Source organism: Hirundo rustica, chromosome 1 (assembly GCF_015227805.2).
Source record: "Hirundo rustica isolate bHirRus1 chromosome 1, bHirRus1.pri.v3, whole genome shotgun sequence".
In the NCBI taxonomy this organism is placed as follows: Eukaryota; Metazoa; Chordata; class Aves; order Passeriformes; family Hirundinidae; genus Hirundo; species Hirundo rustica.
In genome coordinates, this window is record NC_053450.1 from 48,198,897 (window position 1) to 48,217,861 (window position 18,965).

Here is an 18,965-nt window from a genome sequence, read left to right on the forward strand (position 1 = left end):
TATCATTAAGAATATGTGGGACACTCATAAAAGAATTCTTTTCCCCTGCCCACTGGACAAGCTCTTTCATATAGTTTATCTGCTCCAACTGCATGCTTTTGAAAAAAAGCTTGACTAACTGAATACTTTCAACTAGAGCTAAAGGCAAACACTCCACTGGAACTTTGCCCTAATCAATAGTAGCAATGTTCATGTCACATGAGAGTCAGAGGATAGAATATGGTGCTTACTGAAGTCAGCAAATAACCTAATTATACTTAGCCTGCTTGAAGAAGGAGACAAGTGAGGTCTGGTCCACCCACATATTAATGCAATCATCATTATCCTTATCCCTTGTTTGCTTTCTGCTTATACTGTAACAAAAACTTGCGCCAACTGGAGAGTGCTACTGACCCCTTGTGGGAGAAATATTCACACATTTTAGGATGGCAGGCACATCAGCGGGGAAATCAGCTCAGAATTAACTTTGTCTCCTTACCTCCCACGGATTTATTTCTAGGGAAAATGCAGTGAAACAGTGTTAGTGTTGCAAGAGGTCACTACAGACTCGCAAGTGTCTAAGCGCAACTTTAGGCAATTTTACAGAAATTAAGGCTTATTAGCTTCTCTAGGGCAGTCACAGAAGCACCAATGAATCCTAATTGTAGTAGACACTGCAATGACTTCCCCATAACTTAAAGTCTTGCACTGCTGAAGACTAAAATTTATACAATGCCAGTTGGCACGGTTCTCGATTTTTAATGTAATTTAAACTATTTTAATCCATCATAGCATCACTTGCTAAAGACTGCAAAAAATCCCCACCTTACCATCTCCTGGAAAGCGAGAACATACTACTCTGTTGAAAAGGGAACAAACTATTTAAAACTCTGAAGTATTTCTCAGCCAAAACCTTCTTGTAAGTATCAAGAAAAGTTGGTATGACTCATTCTTGAAAGCAAAAGTCTTCCAATGCATGTCACTATCATGAGCAGGGCTGCAAAAAGCACAAGAACTTCAATGATTTTATTTCTGACAACTTATATTTCCTTTCCTTTTGGTGGAAAATCAAGTCTGAAAAGGAAAGCCTTTTATTCCAATACTACTGCTAACCTTTACTCCCTAAATGAAACAGAGTATATGCTTAAAAACCACCCTCTGCATTTGAGTCAGGACAAATCCAAAGGAAATCTCCATGCACTTTCACCACTTCCATCAAAAACAGATGATTGCATATGGGATATAGTTGGAATGACTTAGAATAGCAAAGTGCACTATACAGAAAGTAATTGCACAGTATTTCTGTTATAAAATTACTATAATTATTTAAATTGTACAGTATGAAACAGCCTTCTCAAAATCTAAACCCATCAATACCAAACACCAGCAAAACCTGCAGCTTCCACTGCAATCAACAGCAGGGGCTGAAACCCTTGAGATCACAGAGATGAAGTCTTGAACCAATGCCAGTACTGCTCCCATCACATTCAGTGAACACATAAGGAGAAATTGTGAACAGCTTAAAAATCCCAAAGCAAAGAAGAAGAAGCTACTCCAAATGTATTTCAGCAATTTGCATCAATTATTTTAAAATAATTTTTTTTCAAAAGTATTTGAAAACACTATGTTTTCCTACAGATCTGTCATATAAACCAAGGCTGAAGAAACTTGAAAAATGGAAACTGAGAAAGAGAGCAACAAACTTTTTATTCTGTCAGTTTCTTTTTCAATCTGTACACTAGGACAAATAAAAACAGCCATTATAAGTCTGGTTGGTTTTGTTGTCTTTGATTACACAGACTTTCTTTTTTTTTTTTTACAAATGCATCCATTAAATTGAATCCTAAAAGTACAAACTATGATGCAGCATCTGTTGTCTTAGAGTATGGAAGTTACTGTATCTGGCAGGAGATGTTTAAACAATCATATTCACATAGCCAGATCTGTAAAGGCCATTCAATTACAAGTAAACACAGAGTCTAACATACACTAACAGCAACTCTGGTCAGTAGAACAGTACTATGAACTGCATATTTACAGAAAAATTTGCACATAGTCCAGAGATAATTTTAAATCAACCTTTCTGTTGTTACAACATAACCCACCCTTCGAACTTCTACTGTGCTGCTTTAACAATGTTTGAGTACCTTGGAGATTCAAAGGCACGTAGCACTTCTGATGCTTCCACAGACTCATTCTTCAGGAACATATTAAAAAAGAACCAGGTTTTTCAACAACTTTGGACTGTAAAATTTTTCAATAAAGTCTGGTGCACTTTTTAAACATCGTAGGCCAGCAAGTAACCAATTTGCAAATATTTTTTTCAGGTATACAATTTTCTAATTCCATGGTGACATCTAACATCATTACAACTAAGAAGGAGGAAGACAAATGAGCCACCACCTCTTTTCCAATGTGCAAAAAATAAGTATTAATTAAGTCCAACTACACTTTTAAATCAAAGCTCTTGAAAAAGTCAGTATACATCTTATATGACAAGTTTTACTAACCATACAGTACATCAGCATTTCCTTTGAAAAGCTTAGACCTTGCTAAGCAGTTTTAAAGTAAGCAATTATATAATGCTATCTGCATACAGAAATACACTACATTCACACAGGTAACCTTAAATTTCTCCAGTAAACAGTCATGTCAAAATCTACGGTTTACAGGAAATACAAACTTAGTTTTAACAAAAGCAAAAATGTTCATTGTGATTCAGTAAAACCTGTTTTCTACACATGAATATTTGCATTCATAAAGACACTAAGGTTGGGACAAATCAAGTATTTCCTAGAAGTTCAAAATGACACAAAGTTTTCTAACCATGAAATGACATGCAAACATACTGATTTGTTGTTGGTTATTTCTCTCTCACTTACAAAAGATTTACTAGATCAGAGTAAAGCAGGTACTTTTACATGTTATACAATGACCTCTCCCTCACACTAAAAACATCACATACAGAAAATTTTCTCAGCTGTCTTTGACACAAAAGCCGCTTCTGTATATTTGAATATTATGCCCTTCAGATCCTCATGACCAGTGCAACAATTAAACAGCTTTCAGAAAGCTTAACAATATGTAAATTTGCCAATTTTCCTTTACAGAAAGTTTATACAAGTTTGTAAGCCCATGGCAAGGGCATTACAACTATATTAATGTCAACTCACTAACTGGATTGAAAAGATAGTTGCATTCTGTGAAGACCCTATGGCTGCTGCCCATTCAATAGTTCTATCAAGGCACTGTACAGTCATTAAATCTTTAGTATTCTCCTAGATGTACTGAAGAATATTGTGAATGTGTTTGAGTTGTTAAAAAGCCCTGAGTCAGAACTTGCGTATTTACCACAGGCTTAGCTATAAAAATGGCACATACTAAAGCTTCTGCAGACAACAGTTTAGCTTTGTCAACACAAACAAGTTATAAAATGCAAAAAAAGACAACAGTATGAATTCCAGCAACTTATGCACAGGTATACAGTGTACTTTGTGGCAAATCACACACTACTATTGTATGCAATTTACACAGTAATTTTACAAAGTAAAAAAACGTCTGCGATGTATTCAGACACCAAAACTGATGAAGCAAAAGAAAAGTGATGCGTTCCCCATCCCTTCCCAAAGACAACAAGCAGCTAGAGAAGAATTCAGCACTTTGACAGAAAGGAGGTAGCACTGCTAAAGGTTAGACTGTAGTGTTTTGGGGTTTGGTTTTTTTAAATGAAAACTTGACCCATGCAGCACAAAGAACAGGATAGGCTCTTCGGTTCACCAGCTCCTACTGGAAGAATAAAATGAAATTTCTGACAATTAGTTTTGTAGAGGAAGCTCAGATCACTAGCTGAAGGCAGCTTCTTCAAACAATTTAGTGTTTACACTAACTGCAGTTAATACTGCTAAAGATAATTACACATACACAAACCTTCACCTCTAGAAAATATCTACACAATAAGTACTTCTTTATTTTTAAAAGACCATTTCATGTCTTAAAAGAAGCTAAAACACCAATTGTAAGACTATGCTAACAAGGCACAAGTACTTGTGCAAATCTGCTATGTTCTCACCCAGTCCAAGTTAAGAACACCACCTTCTAATCAAACTTTTACATTTACAAAGTAACTTGTTTGCTATATCACCAGTGTAGTTTTTGTTATCCACTTCAGGAAAAAGGGATTTGTCCAAACCCCAACATACAAATATACAGTAATCCAACAAATGGAAAGTAGGTAACAGCAGCCCAGATTTTGAGAAGTGCCATATAAGCTTGGGCCACAATAAGTGATGATACAAGTTTTGAGGAGAAAAAAGAAGTCAAAGGTAGTTATACAAAAGTTAACAATCTACAACTATTAAAGTTTATTCTGTTAACCTCTTAGGTTGTCTTTACACTTTAAATCACTGTGTAGTGATACGACTGTTTATGTCTCTTAATGAATGGAAAAGAAAGTATTTTACTTAAACATCTGAGCATACCTCACACTGAACAATATGTATTTTTAGGGGTCTCGTTACTTGTTTCATGAAACAAAAGGAGGCATTTAATTCCATTTAATTTCAAATTTGCTGTTAAACACTGGGGAATAGACATAAACCTTACAACCCTTACATTCTACGATTTTACAATTAATTAGAGATAAATGCCTTACTGATTTTTCTAATTTTCACTTTGCTCAGGTGAAATTTAGACTTTAATCTTTTGCTGAAGACAGATGCACAGTGATATTTCCTTAATTCTATTTGTTATGAGCCCCTTTGGCTTTCAAGTGAACTTCTCATCCTTAAAATGTGCTATCCAATTAAACATTTGTACTCTGTGCACATTGCACAGATAACAACAGAATAAAGTGAATGAGCTTACTGGGTTCCTCAACAATACTAAGTTCACCTTCTACATCCAAATGCAAAGAGAGGGTCTGAATATAAATATTTATTTCCATGTATGATACCGGATTTGCAAGTGTTTTTCCTCATTAAGTTTTTGAAAGGCAAACTGCATCGCCATCTCCAGACAAGATATAGCTCCTCCTCCTGTCAGTAAGAGACCCATATAAATAATTCAAGCATCTTGGTTAGCTTTCCTAGTTTTTCTAATTCAGTTGTTTTTCTTGGCACTGAAATAGCATCAAGCTGACATACTTGTTTCAACTGGCATACAACATTGCTGAATGAGTCCAATCACAAATTCCTACGCAGTCACATGCATCTGCTGTGATTGCAATATAGGACACTAAAGCTGCTCCTACAGCAATACCTTCAGTCATTGGCTCCATTTCCATAGGACTGCAATGGTATTCAAGTACTGAGAGTGTTAAACAGTAGCTTACATCCAGTTTCCTACCCAGGAGGCTTCAGATCTGTTCTAACTCAGCTGAATTATTCAACTGACGCTAATCTGGAATACTTTCAAGTAATTCTGGCTTGTTCTGGCAAAAAAGAATTAGGAGAATGCAAACTGCTAGCTGAGGTTTCAGTTTTGAGTTGTGTTATCACAAAGAGATCCACCCTGCATCTGTGCAGACATGCTTGCAAGAGGTCCCCTTGAAGAATTAGAGGACAAAATATGTCTGCCAGAGACAGACGAAATCAAAGAAAAATCTGATGCATGACAGGCTAAAACTCAGAATGGATCATCAAATGGCACATCCTATTACAGAAGTATTTCCAGGGGACACCTGACAAGAAACTGAAGCCGACTATAGAAAGTTCAGCTGTCAAACATGCTACCAAAAAAAAACCCCAAAAAAACAAACAAAAAACCTTAGTGATGTTCATATTGGTCAAATGAAAATTGCAGTGAACACTGAGCTGCAGATGCACACAGAGTTCAAGTGGAGATACTGAAATGCTGAACTGGAAACAGGCTTTATATCAAAAACTTTCCAGAACTCCTTGAAATTTTGGTATTTTAGAATAGGAACCAAGAAGCAAAAAAAGGGAAGGCTGCTTCATTTGGTCAAGAACACAGATGCAGATTATCTGAGAACAATAGTATGCAAAATAAACCAGACTGCTACAGTGAATCCAGATTGTGATTGTGTCTAATGAAAAAAACACTGAAAATCATGAGGAACATTTGGAATGCTGGATGAGGACTAAAGACAGGCTGTGCACTACATCACTTCATCGTGTTAAAAGCCACTCTACATACACTTTTCCAATATATCACTGTACTCGTTTCCTGGAAAACTTTATTCAGTGTTTAAATCTTATTGCTTAAATGTCTGTCTTTACAGTTTATTAGTAACAGTCTTCTGAGACATTTGCCAACATTTGCACAGTTCAGGCGTATCAACATAAGTTTCAGAAGACAGACTGATTCATCTGAAAAGATGAATCCACAATTATATCTTTATCCTTACTTGGATCTTTCCCTGAACTACCCTTTTGTCCACATTTTAGCCATATGCAATGAGAATTCAATGATAAATTCATCTTAGCTTCAAGTAAGGCACCTAAGTGACTCCAGCATAGATTTCTTTAATGTTCTGCAAGAGCATGTCCAAATGAATTCCGCACAATGGCAAAGGGCTACTTGAACTATGCACTCAGAAAATGGTTGAATCACTTAGATTAAGCACAGATTCCTTTTAGCTACAAGAGATCCTTTAATCAGCGTATTTTCTACCACCAAAAAGGATGAAAGGATGCATTTGTTTTCAAAATGTTGACAGTTTGCAGTCCCTAAACCTAACACTAGCATTTTGAGGGCCAGGAGGAACAGCTCTTTATCACATCAGTGACAACAAACTCCTTCAACCAAATTCAGCTCAACTAGGCACAGCTCACAAAATTCACTGTTCTGTCACAAATATCCTCATTTGCAGTATTACTCAGTAATGCTCACAGATAAGTTCTGGTGTTAGCACCCTACTTAGATGTATAATCAACATTAAATATTCTCTTTTGCCGTTGACACTGTTTGCCTGGAGACAATAAAACTCACTTAAAAAGAATGGAAATTTCAAAATCTGTTTTGTCCGAATTCATAGACCCACAATTTTTAAAAGGCTCTGCATGTATGTATTTCTACACAATGGATCAAATTCACTCATCTAAAAGGGATAACTGACCCGCTGCTCATATGTTCTGCTTTCCACTCAAGTTAAAAGCAATTTCATGGGAAGTCAAGCAATTAGCAGAATTATGAAGCTCACTGTTTACGTTACTTAGCTTTGAACGTGTTAGACTAAAGTGCAGTTTTGGAAACATAATGCTTCTAAAACAGATTTTTCTTTTTACTGTTTCCTATATAACCTGTCCTCAGGAACAGAAGGCATGATAAAGTTTTACCTTAACATTGTATTCTGAGGCGTGACCTTATGGGAATAGTATATTTATTACTACTGTGTATATATTTTGTATCAATTTTTCATGACTGTGTATTTCAAGACAGAAATTACTGTGAATCAGAACCGTCACAGGAAATGCCAACACTCTCCAGAAAAGCATAAAGCAAAAAAGTCCTAAATATTTATGTCTGGTAGTAACCTGACAATATAAAAAAAAAAAAAAATCCCTTACATCACTTGATACCTGATACATACATGATACACATGAACAAAACCAAAATTAGATTGTCCCTTTAAGGGGAAGAAAAAGAAGACAGAAACAAAATGAAAAAAAAGCCTGCTTTAAATCAGCATTAGGCTTAGATGTTTTTTAAGAGTAAAGCTACAAGCTGACTGTTCAAATACTGTTGCTTTTATTTGGTGTGTTCACAGTCTTTAAACAATTGCTATGTAACAAACCTGTGCTACAGTATTAGAAATGTTTCCATCAGAACCCTTTACCGTCTTCCACACTTAACAGAGATTTAAACCATCAACACGTCCTTACTCTTCCACAACCTAGTAAAAGACACTGGCCCCTGTTTAATACAAAAGGATCCTCCGTTCAATTGCCTTGCGGCATATGGGGCACTCGCTCATTCGGTCTCCACAAAGCTGACACGTTCCGTGGCCACACAGAAAGATCATGTTCTTCAGGCGGTCCAGACAGACAGGACACATAGTCTGGAAAAGATTTTGACAGGTTACACAGTCAGTGGATGTAGTTATACAGTACTGAATATGCAACATATAAACTGCTGAAATTTAAGAACAAATATGTCATCCTAACATAGCAAATAATTGCCATAGCCACTAAGCTAAATTGGGCTTTTTTTTGAATCCCATTTTTATTTCATATTGGCTTACAATATAAGGGCTTTTCCTACTCCATCATGACACAAACAACTATGTAGCTTTTTTCTAAATATGATTCCTTTAATTAAGGCAATCCAGTAGTAGGCTGATATCATATTTTCAATATCATTAAGCAAGTTTGCAACATTAAAATATTCTTGAGAAACATTCTCCTTCACATCATGTAATCTTCCGGAAAACAAAATATAAATAGCTTGATGTGTGCAATGCTTGGGAAATGATTTACAAATTTCTTCTCAGCCTACCTAGCTGTTCATATACTTACCTGTAAACACCAAGTACTCAATACCCACAGAAGGAATAAAAATGTTGCATTATCGATATGGTATGTAAAAATTTAGTACTTTGTTTGTGGAAGTTATCTAGATTTTTAACCAAAAGAACACCTCAAGTTTCAAATAAAGAACAGTTTAGTAAATCCATAACCTTCACTCATAACAGCAGCACAGCAAACTTTTAAAATCAGTTTTAATTGCTGAACGTGAAGTGATAGTCAATGCCCAAAGTTCTTCAACAGCAAAAATCATTTTGTACCAAGCCACTCAGGAACAATGTCCTTCACCTTTTGTCATGTGCAGAAATTGAAGTTTTCATGAGGCATGTTCCTTCACCATAAACATATTGCAGCCGTATGAGGATTTCATTTATAACAGTTTATCAAATGTTAGTAAATGAATAGATGTTACAACAGATGAAAATTGTTAGGACCATTCAATAGATCAGATCAAATCAAATCTAAGATGCCCTCATATCTGAGACATTCTACATGTATCTAACAATTACAAATGTTGATATCATACATAACATGAAATACTAACAAGGTTTGTATTTCAAATACAAATTCATTTTATCACCATTTTGCACCTGTGACTTGCCTTTGCATTCATCATTCGGGCTCTGCTTCAATTTGTTCAAAACATGAGAGAGAATCCATACCAAGGTACCCTATTCAGAAAAACCCTAAAGCACATTTTCCATGAAGTCAATAGGTATTAATTCCTAGGGTAGATAGCTTAACTGAAGACCAAAGAAATTCACCATATTTCTGCTTAATTGGCTTGGAATCTGGCCAAATTACTATTTTAATCTGCAGGATACTAATATAATGAGCCAGCAGGAAAAAAAAACTTCCAGGTAAAACCTTAGGTCAATTTATGTTTAAAAAAAACCTGAAGGGGGGTGTGCTCCAGCTTTGCCAGAATTTCCATAGTACTGTAACAAAACATTCTCAAACTAAAAATCTACAGAAGACTGAACGTCTGTCAGTCAGTGCTGCTCATTTTTCCCTTCACACTAAGTCATCACCTTCACATCCCACACATCAATGGGACCTTTAGAGTATTCCTCCTTCAGCAACTCATAGACTTCAAGTATAAGTGAAACAGCTATTTCCACTGGAACGAATACACAGCTGTGTGACAAGTGTCTATAACTTGACAGCACTGGCATGATGACCTTTCACAAAGGACTGACAAAACAAACACTCATCTTTGGGAAAATACCCAATGTGTAGCCTTGATTCTGTTTTAGCTATTTGCTTTTGTGTCTAAATATAATGTCAGAATTAGTGAAATTACAAGGGTCTGTTTCTCTCCAAATGCTACACCATCATTTAAAAATGAAAACATCCACTAATAATAAAAATAATAAAAAAAACCCAATCTGTCAAAGCACCATTACTTCAAACTGTTTCATTCAGTAAAGGACGGGAATACCAACATTTTCATTTAATAGATACGCAGTATTAGAAAACTGCCCTATTTCTCCTGCTTAGCAAAAAAGCAGAGTACATAAAATACGTCAGTTTAATTTCTTAACATGATACTATCTTAAAACTTAAGTTCCTACACACAGTAGGAGGACTCAGCTGGCAGAATAACAAACTTCCTGTTTGCTACACAATTCTCTTCTGACAGGCTTTCCTCAACTAGTTCAGCAGTCTCCCAGTGGGATACAAGCCCAGATAACTGAGTTTTATCCAACTCTGAAGGAAAATTCCTTACTTAACCACCATCTTACACATACTTTTACATGGAAAGAAAGTTCACTGCAAGCCTTATGCCCCATCATTTGGGCAGTAGAAAATAAGGAGTGAGAATTAAGCAGTTATCTGTAACTATTGTACTACTTGTTAGAACATTCTCTGCATGAAATCCCATTTTTTATCTGCCTGAAACATTTGACTCCCATCTTTTGAAGGAAAATGAGTAGTATAAAAGGGCACTATGCCTGTTCTATATGAGAATTATTTCTTCAGGTAGAGTACTCTGGGAAAGTGCTCATTGCACCTTAAATGTAACTGGGTTTGTAACTCAGATAATTTTCTGTCACTAACAAGGTGTTTTAAACTGCAAAAAGTATCAATTTCTCACTATTAAAAACAGTTTTAAAAATAACATCTAGGTGCACAGTGACAAAATAAATTTATTTTTTAAGGAAGAAGAAAATGATGTAAGTATGGTGAAGGAACATACGTAAGATATTAGATGGATGATGATGATTATGTATGAAATGGAGTGAAGGTATTGCAATTACAGTCAAAAGGGTTCACATTCAGGGAATCCCTGAAGAATGGTGTGGTCATCAGATGTGGAAGATTCTGTTGACATCAGCATCACTTCTGCTTGGCACCAGAAATAGTTTTAAAAGCTTGCTGCACTAACATATTAGATTATCATTGAAGGTATGAGTTGAAACAAAGGCTTATACCTGCTGAAAGAGAACAAATTAATTTTAAGTAGAAAAATATCAATTGAACATGAAGACTGAACTGTTACAGCACAAATCAAAAGAACACACAATTACAGTGGAATGCTGTGCATAACTTCAAGCACTAATTTAAAAGATGAGATGATCAATTTTAATCAAATCCCACTTGCTATTCACAAGTATGATACAACTTGCCCTGTCACAAGACTAAGCACAGAAGATACTAAAGAAAACAGAGTCTCAAGCCAAGAGGAACACAGGGAATGACCGGAACCATCTCTTTCTAGTCTGAGGCACTGAACAATTCTGGCTGCTGGCTAGCAAAATCCCAAAGGTTAGATAACATCATAGAATAAAACAGCCCCTAAGGAAAACTGACAAAAAACCCCTGAGATCACACCTAATCAAGAAGAAAAACTGTAACACAAAGTAGTTTTCTTTTCACATGCCTATTACATAAGAATACCAGCATACCCAAACAGAACTCTAATATTCTATAACTCTGAAAGTACCCTGAAAAAAATGTATCTGAAAAAACCAGATTACTTGCATTTAAACATGCATCTGGCATCTTTTGCATGTATCATTTCAAATGCCAAAAGAATACCCTTATTCTTTCCACTCAACGCTAAAAAGGTAAAGCAGCAGCTAAACAGTGGATGTGAGACATCAGAGATGACAGTAACATCTAGAGTTTCTACGTAAGACAGACATCCATTTTCAAATTACAATCTTCAATCTGCATGTTCTTTACAGATAAAAACTACACAGGAAACTGTTTTGAATTTCTATGACTGGGGTGCTGGCCTGGTCACCTTATGACAGGAAGAGCTCTTCACAGACATTCAGTTGAGCACATCAGCTCTCAATTTAAGGCAGTTAGAAACACAGGCCCTACAGCTGGCAATCTAAATGTTCTAGCCCTGGCTTTCATGCACATGAACAGCTGAATCCAACAACTACCAGGAGTAGATGTGATGCTGCCATCACTGAAGTACTATGGACTGCTGTAAGCCTACTAGAGGAAAAGGCAAGCTAGAACACCTCAGTTTCCTGTATCCATGAAAAGTTTCTTCCAATTGTGCTATACACACAGAAGCAAAAAGTCACATTATCAGGATTCTAAGAGAGCAAGCTCATTCAGTAGTCAGATGCTCTGGATCCCTTACTGCTGAAAGATCTACAAACAGTATTCCTAATTATGAAGATAAACCTTAACATTTAAATTCCAAATATTTGAATTACACATAAAATAATTTCAAAGTTTTAACCTTGCAGTCACACAGTTTTTTGAAGAGTGTGTTCACTACACCCTTCATAAGACAGGTAACTGTCAGCCATTGTTCCAAGGCAGTTAATGAACAGACAAGTCAAGATTAAGGTAGATGCGGAACAGTGAAGATGATTTATATTTATCACAGCTTCTGCTGTACCTACACATTCAGGACAGCTAAACAGTCAGAGAATGTGATTACTGGACAGAGCATCCTTTTTTAGTCACATCAACACACATGCTCTAATAGATGGATTACTAAAATGGCCACTTGATTTTTTTCTTTTAACCCTGTATACAGAGGACATACAAACCACATCACACCAAAAATACTGGTCTTTAAACTAAAGTTTAAGACCCAATGCACTTCAACATGTCATTTTTGCTTTAAATAATAGAGGATGCATTCACTTTTTCAATCAAGTGGTTCTTAAAATTTTTATTCAGCACTTTTACCTGTTCTTTGATGTCTTGCAACTGTTGCTGCAGTTTCTGTACATCTGCATTGACATTAGTGTTGTCTTTGTCCTTCTGCAAAACTGGAATGCTTCCACTTGCTGTAACATTAAAAGAAAATAAAGATACGTCATTATACAGCAATCTAAGGAAGCAGGAATAATTATTCCCCGTGTCACAGATACAATTTTTCAATTACCTGAAAAAAATGTTAGTCAACCATCTTTGATAATCTAATTCAATTCACTACACCATCACTGCAGCTCAACAAAGAACCTCGAGTTTAGTTGGCAATACTTCTTTGACAAGTATTTCCATAATAACAACGCTTGTAGTCCCTTAATGTTCTCAGAATTCTTATTTGTCAGTAAAGTTTCTAACATAAATATTTTTTGCACATATTTAAAGAAAAAAAGCCAAATTCCTTGACATTGAAATGACTTTCTTATCTACAGAGATGACTCTGTCTGGTGTCCCAAACAGCCCAAGTGTCTTGGAAGCAGTTCATTCAAAGTTTGAACGAGCTCAGATTAATATTCCTATATTTGACTGATCTGGGAAGCAATATTACTATATGAAAGAAAAATCAAGTATTAAATTTCCATTGTGAGTACTGAAAACTTGGTTTTAATTACTATTTTTATATTTATCTCTTTCAGAACATTATGACAAGCAAGAACTAATATTCCAATTCCCATAAACTCAAATGAAATACTGTGTATCACATACACACACACAGAGCAAATACAAATAATTCACAGAAACTACTCAAATAAGCCACAAGAGGTTTAAAAACTAGTCAAAGGAGGAGATGTAAAACTGGACGTTCTCTCAGGAAAGTTGTAACTAGATGCTAAATACTTACCATTCCTTCAGAGTACCAGAGGGAAAAAAAAAATTTCTTTGCTCATTTGCACAATCACAGACAATCTTCAGCTTTTACTTCTTAGGGCATTAGTAAGTGGCCAAGTCATCACATGTTTTGGATTCTACTCCGAATGCTGGAAGCAACTCTCCAGCGTAATGACCGGTGGTGTTACCACAATTGCTGCTACCAATGCAGAAAGTAGTGCAAACAGCAAAGGGATGCCTGGGTTAACACTGTTTTCACTGAACTTCTCTTCAGAAAGGAGAGAAATATTTAGATTGTTTAAGAGAATGAGAATAAGTTGGTGGAGGAACGTGAAAGAGTATGGGCTCTGGAGTCACTCACAAATATCATCACTGGTATCTTCTGTACCTTTCCCTCCGCAGCACATTATGAAAGGCACTCTTCGCTCAACCACTGCCCGACACTGTACACATTTCTTCATCAAGCTGGCACAATCTGAGGGAACAGAGAAATAAACCAACTCTGAATCTTCCCACTTCATTCTTCTTTTTTTATTTTCTATCCATGAGTTTGTTTATTCAGAGTAACTACACAGCAATGACTTAACAGATGCTTATAATACAAATAACTACTTGAGTTTATCTTCACATAATTTTCTGCAAATCACACCTAAACAGTATCTTCTTTGGGATTCAAAGTAAATCTATCCTCTATCTCCTTTTAAGATATTTCGAGTGAACAGGTTCCTCTTTCTCCAAATGGATGTCTAGTCCACAAGAATTACAAAAGTTAAAAGGTAAATCACACATTTGAGACCAGAACTTCCAAGAATGTCCTGGCTATCTGCTTTTTTTTTTTAGAACAAAGAATCTCACTAGCTGTCCTAATGCTACAAGGGAAAAGAGTTTACTCTTAAGAGTAAACCTACATCTGTTGACATAATCCTAGAAAGGGGGCTGTAATTTTTCTATTAAAGGCAAGTTATTGTCTCATAAACGCTAAAAGGTTATTGTGAAGCAAGAGGGTCCTATAAAATATACAAAGTTGAAGACTCTCTCATCTGGCTTGAACAAGATGTACAGCAAAAATCTGGAAAGAAATAATCTACAACTGCTAAACCTTTTGCTGTCCTCGTTACAGCTTAGACTTGGTAACATGTACTGTGCTGCTGAAATCCTTCACCACAGTAATCAATCTTTTTGTTGTCTTCTTTCCTGGGAAATGATTCAAAAAAACTTCTCTCATCATCTTTCATCTGCAGACAGTGAAAGAGGCCAGATCAGGCTAACTATAGTCATTGATTCAATGTCAGCTGCCTCAGTCAGAACAGAGGAAGAAATCAGGCTTCTTTAGCAAGAGCAAGTAAGCAGTTACTCATGGGAACAATTACCTTCCCTCTTATGTAGATCCTCATCAATAAGACTGCTCTTCTCTAGGGAAATGACCCTTCAACAAAGCCTTGAAATGTCTGGAGACAAGGTGATAGCTGCATTCTCATCCACATATACTCAAAACCAAAAAACTTCTGGAGATCTATGTATTTTTCACTACACAGGATAAATCAAAGTGAAGCATAACTGGTGCTCTTTGCAAAGATATATGATGCGACTTTTGGGAGAAAATACAGCCCTTGTGCAAATCTTAGGTTAGTAATGAAGTATACTAAGTATTTATCTACAGTATTTTTCAAAAACACCATTTGCACACCTGAATGCCTTCAAAAAACTGCAACAAAGCAACAAAATTAATTCTAATTACTTCTGAAGTGTTAACTATATACAGTAGGCTTCTATAATGTGAGAAAGCTTACTCCCAGTTAAATACTTCAGATGAAAGAGCACACGCTTTCTAAATTTTTGAAAATCTCCACTTTGTCCTCCAATTATTACCAGCATGACAAATAATGCCAAAATTCTGATGATCACACCAGACTACCAAGTAAATTGAATCTGAAATCAGGAATAACCTTTTAGCAATCTGATTAAAAATGTTCTGTTTCATGATTACTTCAAGAAGAGGTTTTGTGAAGTTACTTACTCTCACAGGCACACATATGACCACAAGGCTGGAAGAGCACTGCTGCCTTTTTGTCTGAACATACTACGCATTCCTCGATCTGTAAAGAACACCACACACATGTGAGCAAAGTCTATCTCCTGCTCTCTACATTAATTTGCAAGGCACATGGGCTTCAATAATCTCCATCTAGTTGGGGTTTTTAACTAACTCAGCATCTCAAAATGGAACTTTAAATGAGTTACCACACTAACTTCTAAGAACACGTATTTGCTGGCATTTTTTACACATTCAGTACAGTAACAGGGACAGAGAAGCAGTTAGGACAGCATAAATTTTCTTTTTTCTTTTCTCCTTCTTTACTCCATCACAGATACTTAAAATCAGGGTTGATCAGCCTGGATAAGAGAGGTCTCCAGCAAGATGTTATTACAGCCTTTCTGTACTTTAAGAACACTTATAAGAAAGATGGGAACAAACTTTTTCACCGGCCTTGTTGCAGTAGTACAGGGGCTAATAGTTTCAGACTTAAAGAAAGCCGATTTGGACTAGATATTAGAAAAAGTTATTATGATGAGGGTCATGAAAATACTGGAACAGGTTACCCAGAGTGGGGTAGATGACCCATCCCTGGAAACATTCAAGGTCACGCTGGACAGGGCTCTGAGCAATCTGATCTCATTGAAGAGGTCCCTGCTCATTGCACTGTATTATATGTCAATTACACTACTGACTTTAAAGGCCCCTTCCAACACTATGATTCTATGAAATTCACTCCAAAGGTACTTCTACAGAAATGTTTTAATATTCTGGGTTAGGGCTTCCCAAGTCTTTTTTTTGTGAGAGCTGTATGTATCATGGAATAATTGCATAGTTTGGGTTGGAAAGAACCTTTAAATTCCTCAAGTTCCAACCCTTGCCATTGGTCAGGGACATCTTCCACTAGACCATGTTACTCAGGGCCCCATCCAACCTGGCCTTGAACATTGCCAGGGATGGGGCAGATACAGTATTATCATAGACATCATGTACAATTCCATTCATTCTAGCCTGGACCAAATCTTCCATTTCATAGAACTTTTGTCCCAATTCATTCATTTCTTAGCCTTGGAGATACTACTCTAAGTTTTCATACAGAAAAGTATAAGAAGTATTGACCAGATACTCCAATTTCTCAAATTAATTCAGCAAAAGGAATCAAAGGAAGGTTATCCACAAAGCTTAGCTTTCACCTAGGAAAGCTGGTTTCCACAGATTAGCTTCTTTAGATGGATGAGTAGGGGCAGAACCCTCATTTTGCTGCTCCAAATCACCCAGTGCAAAACCCTTTCACTGACTATAAATAAAGTCTAGAGAAAAGGAGCTCCCACTATGTTAAAATTTGTGTTTTGAACGTACTCAATGCAAGACAGTGAACAGTATAAGAATAAGAGAGTGAGTATTAAAAACAGTGCAACTTTACAATTCTTATACTGACTCTGAGATGGAGGAAGAAACAACATACCACAGAGGCAGACTAATCAAATATTTTTGAAAAAAGTAAAAAAAAACCAAACCAAAACAAACACCAAACAGTTGGGTTTCCTAAAAAAAACCCAACCAAACAAAGGAAAAAAACCCAACCCAAGCAAAAAAAATCCCAAAGCAAATCCAAAACCAAACATAAATCCAAGTGTAGAACACAATTTTTTTTTTTTTTTTTAACAAAAAAACAGGCAGGACAAGACTTGGTGATTACAAGGAATAAAAGAATACTCAAACAGAAAAGCAAGGGGCATGTACCCATATAATCAAAACTACTTGGGAGTAACCACTTGAGAAACCTTGGTCTCCAACATAGGGCATGACTGGTTGATTCTCTGAAGGAAAAAGACAGCATAATGAAACTCGTGTTTCCAAAGAAAAAGAAATTGAAAGCTGAAAGTAACTATTAACTACAGAAACAACCGTATATTAACTCAGTTTACAGGCAAATCATCTTTCAAGCAGCCCTAAGGAATAGAAGAACTCAATATTACTGAGGGAAATTATACTTTAGAAAAAGCACCAATTTATCTTAACATGAAGAAAAGCTATCATGACAGGGCAGAAATAGTCTATTTCAACAAAGCATCCTCAGGTGACTGTATTATGAGCTCTGAGGACCTGAACAATAAAGACATTGCAAGGCAGGGAGAGGTAGGTATGACAGCCAAACAGAAAAGAGCAAGATATCATTATGCTGCAAAATTAATTCCATCCAGTGAGACATGTGCAAGGCATAATAATACCACATAAAAGAAGATGTATATTTCTTTGACGACTTTTTTTTTTTTCCCATTATAAAAGAAAGAACCAATAAATTTCAGAGGTTTTTACCTTTGTCCTAGACTGAACTTGTTCTTTACAGATGAGGCATTTTTTCACTCGCGGTGAGCACAAAGAACACGTGGCAATGTGGCCACACGGGCCAAACAGAGTATCTCTCTTCATGTCTGAACACACCATACATTCTTCTAAGGTTTCAGAATCATTGTTGATCATAGATGGACTTCGGGAACCAACCTGGCCACTACAAAGAAACCTTGCAGTCAAACTTTTAAGAATTAAAAAACCCCACTCAATTTAAAACGCACATCAACTGGCTGCTTATATACTCCTATGCACTCGGGCATCAATGTATGATCACAAAGCAATCCGAAGTGCCTTTTCCAAGAAGTACAGTTGACGTCGGAGTGCCAGGTCACACTCTCGGTTAAGGCATTGCACAGAAGCAGGACACACGAGTCAGGACATCGCGTCGCGAACGTAACAAGTCCCTCCCTCTGGTGCTGAGAGCTCGCTTTGCTCACAGAGCCGGGCGCTGTGCCTGCGCTGGGCGCACGCGGCCCCCGGGCCCGAGCTCGGCGCTGCGCCGGCCGGCAGAGGGCGCGCGTGCCCAGCCTCCCGCCGCCGGCGGCGACCGCGAACCGCCGAGGGATGAGGCCGGGACGCACGGACACACACACACACACACACACAGAGACTCCGAAAGGAAGGAAGCGCCTCACGCCTTACCAGGACAACACCAATAAAAACAGCCTCTCTTTGTCCCCTTTTAAAAGTACAGTTTTGATTTCCATACAGGGATTAAGGATGAGAACCATTTGCGGCAAAAGGGGTGGAACATAACTAGGACAAGGTGAATCATCTGATATTGCATGGACCTGATGACATGGTATTTCACTGAAACCTAAAGACATCAGACCTATCCCCTTGCTCTCCTTCCACAGAATCATACAGTTGTTCAGATTAACAGGTACTCAGTAGGTGACCTTCTCAAAGAAGCATTGACACTGAATTCATATCAGTATGTATCGGGCTTTGCCCATTTCAGTCATTAGAAGTTGTATGGATAGAGATTTCACAACTCCCCCAGCCAACCTGCTGGCAATGCTTGGTTATCATTCTTTAAGGGATTTTCCCCTGATCCCCTTTTAAAGTTCTACCAAGCCCCACCTGAACATTGTCAC

General features: G+C 36.9%; 1 protein-coding gene across 3 annotated transcripts in view; it reads right to left on the reverse strand.

The window, feature by feature from the left end:
* Positions 1 to 1,667: 1,667 nt before the first annotated feature.
* Positions 1,668 to 18,965, reverse strand: part of MIB1 (MIB E3 ubiquitin protein ligase 1) — a 76,863-nt gene continuing 59,565 nt past the window's right edge. For 2 of the 3 annotated variants that reach the window (XM_040085056.2, XM_040085039.2), the window contains exons 17-21: positions 17,833 to 18,025; positions 15,496 to 15,574; positions 13,840 to 13,953; positions 12,627 to 12,727; positions 1,668 to 7,996 (exon numbers count right to left, since the gene is read on the reverse strand). In XM_040085056.2, the coding sequence (XP_039940990.1) occupies positions 7,856 to 7,996; positions 12,627 to 12,727; positions 13,840 to 13,953; positions 15,496 to 15,574; positions 17,833 to 18,025 (628 nt within the window). In that variant the 3' untranslated portion in view covers positions 1,668 to 7,855. The remainder of the gene's footprint in view (positions 7,997 to 12,626; positions 12,728 to 13,839; positions 13,954 to 15,495; positions 15,575 to 17,832; positions 18,026 to 18,965) is intronic. The other variant, XM_040085048.2, reaches the window with a different exon arrangement.